At 33.7% G+C, this 10,513-nt stretch overlaps 1 protein-coding gene across 1 annotated transcript; it reads left to right on the top strand.

The window, feature by feature from the left end:
• Nucleotides 1-1,182: 1,182 nt before the first annotated feature.
• On the top strand, nt 1,183-7,062 carry pfdn4 (prefoldin subunit 4). Its single transcript, XM_028454213.1, has 4 exons — nt 1,183-1,310; nt 3,186-3,296; nt 3,604-3,744; nt 6,796-7,062. The coding sequence occupies exons 1-4, from the start codon at nt 1,284-1,286 to the stop codon at nt 6,925-6,927; spliced, it is 411 nt and encodes a 136-aa protein (XP_028310014.1). The 5' UTR covers nt 1,183-1,283; the 3' UTR covers nt 6,928-7,062.
• The last annotated feature ends 3,451 nt before the right edge of the window (nt 7,063-10,513 follow it).

Here is a 10,513-nt window from a genome sequence, read left to right on the forward strand (position 1 = left end):
AACCATCAGCCTACCAGTGGAACCATCTGCCTACCAATAAAACCATCAGTCTACCAGTGGAACCATCAGCACCACTGCTCATAAAAGCAGACCATTTATAGCTCAAAACAACGTGGTTCCTCATATTGCAAACACACGTGCTGCAGCACGTTGGTGTGGAACACTTAAGTCTGGGCATAATTGGATTAATACTTGTCGCATTGCAGATGCAATAAGTAAATATTTGAAGTTGGGTGCAGCAGCGTTTGCTGAAGTAATATTTACACTTGGTAGTTCCGGTTCACATGATACTGTAGCCGCTGCTGTTTCACTGGCAGACTTACACTTATTTTGACAGAATCCATCAGTAAAGTTGAAGAAAAAAGAAAAGCATTATTAACCCTCCTGATATCAATTTTTATCATTCAAAAAGTAATACTTGACTTTTTTCTTTTGCTTCATATTGAATGATTTTTCCTAATTTAATGGGTATAATTGATTAAGCATAACATTTATTATGATGACATTTTTTTACAATGTGCTGAACACATATTGCGCACATTGGTGTTCCTCTGGGGTCATTTTGACCCTAAGCTGTTTTAGTTGTGTAAAACGTGTCTGTCCGTGTGTGTAACATCCCCCACACATATTCCCATAAGGACATTGGTTGTAGTAGTATTATAAAAAATATTAAATAATAGAAGTATTTATTATTATTATCATGGTTATTATTAATAGTATTATTACAATTATTATCATTAGTCGTAGTAGTTGTTGTAGTTATAGTAATAATACTATAACAAAAATAATATATACATTTATGATTATTATCATTATTATTAGTATTATCATATTTATTATTATTATTATTAGTAGTAGTTGTAGTAATAGTATTAGAACAATAATAATATTAATTTATTGTTATTGTTGTTATTATTAGTAGTAGTAGTGTTATTATTAATATCAATACTATAATTATGATTTAGTAGTATAACATTAATATTATATGTTTATTATTATTATTAATATTATTATTGGTAGTAGTAGTAGTCGTATAACAATAATAATATATTTATTATTATTATGTTTAGAATTATTGGTAGTAATAGTGGTGATCCTAGTATTAGTATAACAACAGTAATATATTTATTATTGTTAGAATAATTTCATTTGTTTTTTTAAATATAATTACTGTTATTACTATGTTATTATATTGTAGTTTTCCCTATATATGCGAGAGGGCGCTGTTTATTTCACCTGGAGCTTCGCTGCTCATTTAAACCGTAGAAGAAGAAGAAGCTACAATGGAAGCCGCAATGAAAGGACCTGTCGTAAGTCCGCTTTTCTGTCTAATAATATTCAAATGTTTGGCCACTAACGCTAATTTTCCAGATTTATCAGAGGTGTTTAGTTAAATAATGAGGTTGTTTATGTTGGAAAGTCACTGTTTAGAGCTGCAGGCTGTGGTCACGCCCTCGTGTAGCTACATGCCATGATTCTAGATGCTAATGCTAAATGCTAACCGGCAGATTGGTTACAAAAACACATTAAAATAGCATCCTGACTGGATGTTAACCATGTAAATAATGTGATGGTCATTAAGTTGTTATATTAGGATCATTAGCTTGATGTTTATATATTTGTTGGGTCATTAAAACAGATTATTAGACCACATCTCTAAAAGTGTGCTGTGCTATCTGCAGTAGTAATACAGTAATACTTAAAGATTAGGGCTGCACCAAACGACTCTTTTGGTAATAAATGAATCTATCCGTTTTTAATTGATCAATTATTTGAGAAATGGCACATTTTGTAGTTTTTAATACTTATTGATCGTAATCCATAACATATAAAAAACCCTTCACATTTAAGCGAAAACAATCTGACATAATTAATTAAATTAGTGTTTTAGTACTTAAATAAAGAAACATTGATGTAATAAACACAACAGTGTTGCACTAAACAGAGCATTTAGAAAGAATAAATAAACAAAAAATAATGTTATTAATGTGCAATTAAATTAAATGCAATTAAACGTAATAAAAAAATCAACTTAAATGTGACATTTATTTTATGGCTGTGATAATGTGCGATGCTTTTTGCTTTTTTAATTTTTTCTTAAACCACAATTATCTGTTAGGGGGCGTGTCCAACCACAAAATAATCCAATAACAAATGCAATTTCCTTTAAACGTTAAACATAAATAACAGAATGTTATTTTTTTAGAATAGTTCATTCCTATTGATTTCTTAGTATTTTATTATCAATATTCATGCAATACATTTTCCACAAATAAACCAGATAAAATAACCTCAGCAATAAAGCATCGAAAAATTACAAATGAAAACATAATCATGCAACATTGTGTAAATTACCAGACTAATTCAGTCTAAGATAAATATGTATATTCATTAAAATTCCAGAGTATTTATAGGGCACCCAGTTTTCCCATGTTTATGTCACATGACCATTTTTTTATCTCAAATTGTTGAAAGAACTAAAAAAAAAAAAAAAAATTTCAAAATCCTGCAATTTTCCTCAAAATATTCCACAAAACTTAAATTAAAAAAAAAAGGAAATTTAAGTGAAAATCCTGCAGTGAATGATATCTGTCACTGATTGTTTGGATATCGTCAGTGTCTTCCATAATGTATATTTAAAGTGTCAATATTGGAACAATTAGTTTAAGCTGTGAATGTGGTTAAATTGGCCAAAATAATCATGGAGTATGGTGAAAAGAGGTTAAAATTGACAATAATGGGTCAACTTGTGGAAAATTAGGTGAAAAAAGTGGTGGAGAGGGTTTATAAGTGCTGAAAATGTCTTAAAAGTGGAAAAAAATGTGCAAAAAAGGCATTTAAATATGATGGAAAAGTGGCAGAAATGGGAGTAAAGTAGCACAAATACTTTAAAAGGAGCAAAAATATGGCAAGAAAAAGTGATAACTGTGGGTTAAAATATGGAAAGTTTGGTGTTGTTGCAGAAAAAGGTTAAAAATGGGCTCAAATTGTAAAAAAAAAAGTTTCTTGAAGGCATCTGGCGACCCCAAGGTTGAGAACTACTGCTTTAGAAAACAGCCGCTGCTAAAATAAAATACTTTACATTAAAAACAACAGGCAAACAATACATTATAAGCCACTGTAGATAAAACATAATTAAACAGGAAAGTCATTGTAATAATCCTGTTTTGTTTCTATTTTTTCAGAAGTCGATCGAGGACGTTTCTGTAACGTTCGAGGACCAGCAGAAGATCAACAAATTTGCCCGAAACACGAGACGTATGAGAGAGCTGAAGGATGAGATCGAAGATAAGAAGGTAACATTACATTCACTCTGCAGCTGATCAACAACAGTAGAACTTATTATACATATTGATCTGCTTTGGGGTTTTTTATGCACCAAATGAACATTTTTGACCTTTCACATTTTTACGGCTTCATGCATAAATCTTTATATTTTTAGGCTGATATAGGCCAAAATATCGACACTTCATTAACTCGTGTAAAGTTTTCTTTTCTCCTGACTTTTTAATGAGCAACTTTAACACACAGTGATGCTCTCTGTTTAACTCTGTCTGGGGTGAGTGCAGACCTGACTCAGCACTTTTCTTCTCGACCTTCCAGAAAACGCTGCAAAACCTCCAGGACGGCAGTGACGAGCTGATGATGTTAGACGACGACTCTTCACCCATACCGTACATGATCGGAGACGTTTTCATCAGCCACAGCCAGGAGGAAACGCAGGAGATGCTGGAGGCTGCAAAGGTGTGTGCGTGTGTGTGCGTGCATGTGTGTTATTAATGCAATTCTTTAAAACTTCAGTCTAAAAAAAACAGGAATTTTTACCAATTGTTCCATGATTATTCAATAGTCACTCTGTAAATATTTAGTTTGATAGGATAAATACTTTTTGAGATATGGACAATTTAGTGAGGGAGGATATGTGTCGATTTTCATGTGTCCTTAATTTTCTTCCATTTTCATCATCTAATATCTCAGAAACTACATCACACATGACACTGAACTGTGGTATATGAATACAGCTCCATCTACTCTCTCAGAATATATAGAGCTATCTGCTATACATTCTATCTGGTGGACATGTCAGCTCCTCAAAGTTGGAACAAAGTGTGTTTGGGTGTGGATCATGTTTGGGCCTTCAGTAAACAACTTAGCATATGTCTCAGCTCCCTGTAATTTAATCATCTTAGAGCTATGTACATAGACTGTTCACATCACTAATGATTAGTCACATATGTGCATTGGTTCTTGGGTCACACGTTCTGGAAATCTGAAAAAATACTTTTTTTTTTTTTTTTTACTATTTTCATTGGCCCATACAGTAACTACATGTGGGAATGTAGGAAAATATCTGATCTTTGTTTAAATTTATAGTAAAGGTTAGTCTTTATTGGGATGTAAAATATCTTTATTTTGGTCCCCAACTTGCCTCCGTGTCTTATAACCGGAACAATTGGTAAAAATTTCACAATTTTTTTAGACTAAAGTGCGTGGAATGTCCTGGAAATGAGTTGAAATGATTATTAGCTGTTGTTACTGTCACGTGGAAGCAGTTTTTCCACTTTCACAAATCCACATTTTCCAGAAATAAAAGCTCTCACATCTTTTACCGGCTGCACATGGTTACTGAGAAATTATGTATATTTTGAGGGTCTCCTAATATCACACATATCGACTAAACTGCACATCAAATACTTTCATTTGTCTGGAATGTAATCTTTTTTTGTTAGTGATTTAATGCCACATTTCATCAAATTTACGCTGTGATTTGTACAAGCAGTTAGACAGACAGACGGGGCTAAAAACCTGGATCCTGGCCTGTTTTCAGGGTTGAAAATTGTCAATTCATTCTACTACGAGAAATCTGTGTCTGTCACATGTACTAAATAACACGCACAGTCTTTTTATGTCTCTTATTAATATTATGCAATCTGAGAGAAGATTGAATTAGCAAACTTTGGACAAAAAATTTGTCAGGGTTTGGGTCTGGAACATGTTTGGTCCTTCAGTAAACTACTGTTTTTCACATGTTCTAGATTCACAGGGGTGTCACACATTTTAGTTCAGTGGACAAATACAAAACAGTTTGATCTCAAGTGATCGTGCTCTAGTTTGCACTTCTATGTATATATAAAATACAAAATATGTAAGAAACCGACAATATCCAAGCAATAAGTGACAGATATCAGTCCCAACAGGATCTTTACTTTAAAGATCCCATGTCAGGGTAATTTTTCACCATCATCTCCATTTGTTCTAAGAACCCCAAAAACATAGTATTTGAGGTTTATTTTCCAAAACTCGCCTGTTTTCCAGAGTTTTAGCCTCTGAAAAGTCACTTTCTGAGCAACTCTACAAACAGGCTGATTTGTGGCCTACTTATGCATAGTCATGAGTGGGCGTGTCTACAGACAGGACACTGACTTCCCAGCATGTCTCGCTCTGTTACGAGGGGGATCAATAATCACCAAAGCAAATTTATTTTTACTATCCACACAGTTGTGATGGTTTTCGGCCAAACTACACATTACAGTAAAACACACGGCTATTTAAGCTGCTATTGAGTGTGAGCCCGTCTCCCCTCCCCTTCCTGTGACGTAGTACCAGAGGACGGCCCGCCCTCCTCCCACGCAGTTGACGTGATAGCGTATCAACATTGGTAGTAGCAGAAACAACATCAACAGCCTTCAATGTGCAGCGGTGAAAGACTGTGGAAGCATTGCGCAAAGGAGGCTGAAATGCTCACCTTCGTGGGCGTGTCTGTTTACATGTCAATCACAGCAGAGAGCTTCCTGGAGGCGTGGCTTCTCCAGCTCAGTGCCGTGTCAAATTTATCATCAAAGTGGGAACGCGTGATCAAATTGTAGCGAGGTGTTTGTGCTCACCCTGCAGTAAGAAAGGAGCAAATCATAATCGAACTAATGATTGATGGAATCAATGAAAAAAACCCTTTAGACATGTGTATGAAGCCCTATTAACACTTTATCATGTTTAAAGCACAGAAAAGTTAACATGGGCCCTTTAAATCTCCTCGATTTTGTGACCAATTACTATTAAATAAGGGAAATATTGTGTCATAATTGAAGGAAAATTGAAGGATTTTGTGAGAGTTTTTTTCTACAGTTCAACATTAAAAATGACTGCAATCATGTGATATAACTATGAGCACCAGCAGCAAATATTGTTGAGTTTTATTTACACAATGCGGGAAAAATTGGATGCTCCAAAGGGCCAGATTTGGGTCCCGGACCTCGAGTTTGACATGATGTGTTGTAGACATTAAATCGTGCGTTTATTGGTGGAAAAATAGCTTTTAAATGTCTGATCTTGTCCTTAAACATGCATGTGAGGCATTTCTTTGTCATTTTGGGCCTGATTTATAATAGAGAACAGATAGTTTTTTTGTTTTAGATTGAACGTGTGAATGTATTATAGCCTGTTGACTTTCATTATCTCCATCTTTTAGTGTCTAATCAGATGATTACTCTGTTTGATGACACTCACACAAACACAAGTATTAAACGCACAATCTAAGTGGATTTGTAAAAATAAAGAATAATAAGAAAGCTACATTATAACTTCCTTTGATTTATTCTTGGTTTACTTCCATATATTGTCCACTAGGGGGCATCCTAACCTGCCATGTTTAACATTCTGCATGAAAACTCATTTTGGACGCGTTTAATTGGAGTTTTGCCCTTTAGTCGTAACCTTCAGTGAGATTAAGAGTGTTTGAGAATCACAGGACGATGTGTAACTGGAGTTTTTTTTAAATTTTTTATGTGATGTCATCAGGAAACCCTGGAGCAGACGGTGAAAGGCCTTGAAGGACGCGTGTCGGCCATCCAGCAGCTTTTGGGCGACCTGAAGGTGCAGCTTTACGCTAAGTTTGGTGACAACATTAACCTGGAGGCAGACGAAAGCTGAGCAGAACGACGGACTCTAAAAAGATGACTTTAAAGTTTAAACGGACTAAATGAACGGATTCAGGTCAGAGATCATGGATTGTGTACGTGGACAACGTTGGAAACGTGGGATTAAATAAATGTTGATCATTTCAAATGTTTGGTTTCTTGTTTTTGTTGTTAAAACCCTTATTAATGTGTATCATCTGTGTAGTCTAATGTTCCCTGTTAGTGAGCCAATACTCCACTAATGAGGTGGTAAACATATCCCAGAATGCACTGCAGCGTACACACTGAAAGTGTTTCCACTTCATGAGTAAAGAGAACTCCTACTGTATGATACTGATATGAAATATTGGTCTCATAACAAAACAAGTATCGATTTATTTTAGCTACATTTAACATTTCTCATAAAAGCACAAAATATATTATTTAGTTTTTATTGGATTTATTTTTTTATTGTAGAATATTCTTATGTTTAAGTTAAACTACTATTCGTTTACAATATAAATATATATATGTTTTTTTATTGGATTTATTGAATTTATTTTTCAAGGCCTTTTAATTTATTTAATTTGTTCCATTTTTGTTGTAGAATATTCTTAAACTAATGTTTTTAATTATAAAAATGTTTTTTATTGGATCTATCGAGGTTGTTTTTAGGGTATTTTATTATTTTTTATTTATATTTTTATTGTAGAATATTCTTATGTTTAAGATAAACTAGTGTTTGCACTTTTATATATATATATGTTTTTGGATTAATTAATTTGATTTATTGAGGTTGTTTTTCAGGTTATTCTCAATTATTTTCTATTAATTTTATTCAATTGTAGAATATTCAATAGTTTAATGTTAAAATATCTATAACCTACTGGTCTCTTTAATATAACTAGATCAAGACTTTTCTCACATTGCACACTAAAATATAATAATTAAAAGTATGTATGATTCGTGCTGATATTGGATCAATATCGGTATCTGAAGTAAAGTTGTCATATCGGGAAACCCCTAGTACATAATAAAACACTCAAAGGGAAAGAAAAGGACCAGGATGTGATCACATGGTTGAACTGAACATGTCATGAGATCAAAGTAAACCTCCTGAAAAAAACATTTGTCTGAATAAATGAAACCTTAACATATCATTAAAATGAATTTACTGGATTTATGTCTAAATATCAGCAGGAAAACAAATGTAAATCTATCACTGATGGAGCGTAGGATGAGGATCTACTAACTAACTAACTAACCAGTAACCACAGCTTTACCACTAACCATCCAGAGGGAAATGAATCTATTCCCAGTTCAGATCAAACTCTGTCTAATCACTCTCTCCTCTTTTTAAACAAACATCTCACGTCTTCCTCACATGGATTTAAAGTTTTAGAGTTGACACATCAAAGCTTTCCTGAAAAACTTTAGTTCCTGATACAAGAGGAGGATAATTCCTTTACCTGTGCACGCTGTGGATATAAATCCACCTTATTTTCACTGAGGCATGAATTAAATGCATTCTGCACTTGTGAGATTAAAAAACACACACATTGCATTAATAAAATGGTGATATTAGCCTCGGAAACAGTAACAAATCAGATGAAATGAGGTCCCTCGTATCTGATAAAGAAAAGATGTGAGACACGACGTCAGAGGGTGAATCATCCGTTTACAGGGGCTTATATAGAAATACGTGTTTTATTAGAAATATGGGGATTTAATCAATGGAGGGACAATATTGTGCTCTTAAATTCAGATCAGGTTTATTATAACGATCAGCTGCTGAAAGTGGATCCAAACATTAAAGTTTGGAAGCTGTTGACCCCAAAGTAAATACACCAAAAAAAAAAAAGACTAAAATAATCAGAATCACTCCAAAAACACAAGACGACGACAAATACAGCCAGTCATCTATAAAACAATAAAAACCATTAAGAAAAATCCTTCTTGGACAAGCAATTTTCATTACATTTACATTTTTCCATGTTTATACATCTTTATTAAACTAGTACAGTGCCTGTTGGAAGTATGTATTCATATAGTGGGAGGAGCTTAAGTAGAGTTGTCAATTATGGCCAAATGAGTATGTGTTTGAAGGTTGGATGGTGTACATACTCTGTACTCTGTAGTGTTATAAAGGGGTTTATTTGTGGGTACAAAATAAAAATAATGTGTGTGATTTCCCTGGTTTAATTCTATTTTTTTTTAATACTCATTTTTATATTTTTTCCGTTTGGTGTATTTTTCTGTAATGTATGTTTTTTGGAGTCATTATGTGTATTTTTGTATCTTTCTGTTGTCTTTTTGTGCATTTTTTGTATAATTATTGTTTTTTGTTGCCATTGTAGTGTGATTCTGGAGTCATTTTGTGTATTTTTTTTGGTGTAGTTTTGTGCATTTCTTTTATTATTTTGTGTTTTTTGAGTCATTTTCATATTTTTGTTGTTGTTTAGTGTATTTTTCTGTAATGTCTGTTTTTTAGTCATTTAGTGTGTTTTTGGAACCTTGTATTTTTGTGCATTTCTGTTGTAGTTTTGTGTACTTTTTGTATAAATCTTGTTTAGTTTTTTTGTTTTATTTTACTCATTTAGTATATTTTTATTATAAAAACTTTATGTGTGCGTGCGTGTGTGTGTGTGTGTGTTGGCGTGTGGGACTCTCTCCATCTCCTCCGTGGGTTCTCTCTCACACACACACACCCACATCAGCCGCACGCATGCACATACTCCGTCACAGGTTGTTGAAATGCGTGTGTCTCACGTCCAATGCGTGAAACTTGAGAGACAAAAAAAAAACCATAACATAAAAAAAATGTTTTGCAACACTATATCTTTATCAGGATATAAATCTATCTACAGAGTGATATTAATTTATCTATATTGCACAGCACTAGCTGGGTCTGTTTTGTCTGTTGTTCCGTGTGTTGTTCCATCTGTAGCTGTTTGTTAAAGGTCAACATAAAGAAAAGTAATCAGGGTGTGAAGTCAAAGCAGAAACCTCTGCAGAATCAATATCTCAATGATCAAGTTTCCACTTTGTGTTTCCTGTTCAACATTAATGATAGTGACGATAAGTCCACAAGCACGCACACACACACACATGCACACACACACAAAGCTTGTTAAAACCTCCACCTCAGACCAACACACATCTTATTTCCCCCATGGCCTTGTTTACATCTCCACACACGCACGCGCACACACACACGCACACACACACGACTTTTATCCCCAACTCTCCAACATTTGCTCTGTGACGACATAAAAGACGTTTTTTGTGTAGAAAAAAAACCTTGAGATTTAAAGTTTGTACCTTTAAATAAAAGTGTATATAAAATGTTATTAATCTTGTCAAAATGAAAATAAAACATCAAATGGTAAATTAAACTGCAAAAACTATTAAAATGATGATCAAGAATGGTTAAAATGATAATGATTAAGATAATAAACATTAAATAGGAAATGATTTTGATCAGTGGTTCCCAACCAGGGGTACGTGTACCCCTAGGGGGACTTGAGCACATTGATGAATCTATTTCCAACATGCTGAGTCATTTTTAAGCCTATTTCAGACACTGTGCATTAGGAGTGTGACGATATCTTGATACGGCG

The sequence above is a fragment of the Gouania willdenowi genome, chromosome 7 (assembly GCF_900634775.1).
Source record: "Gouania willdenowi chromosome 7, fGouWil2.1, whole genome shotgun sequence".
Lineage (NCBI taxonomy): Eukaryota > Metazoa > Chordata > Actinopteri > Blenniiformes > Gobiesocidae > Gouania > Gouania willdenowi.

What these genes read in the sequence shown, in the direction of transcription:
- pfdn4 (XM_028454213.1), top strand. Translation starts at nt 1,284, where the DNA reads ATGGAAGCCGCAATGAAAGGACCTGTC. An exon ending in ATGAGATCGAAGATAAGAAG is followed by an intron (nt 3,297 to 3,603) that starts GTAACATTACAT and finishes TCGACCTTCCAG; the next exon opens with AAAACGCTGCAAAACCTCCA. An exon ending in AGATGCTGGAGGCTGCAAAG is followed by an intron (nt 3,745 to 6,795) that starts GTGTGTGCGTGT and finishes TGATGTCATCAG; the next exon opens with GAAACCCTGGAGCAGACGGT.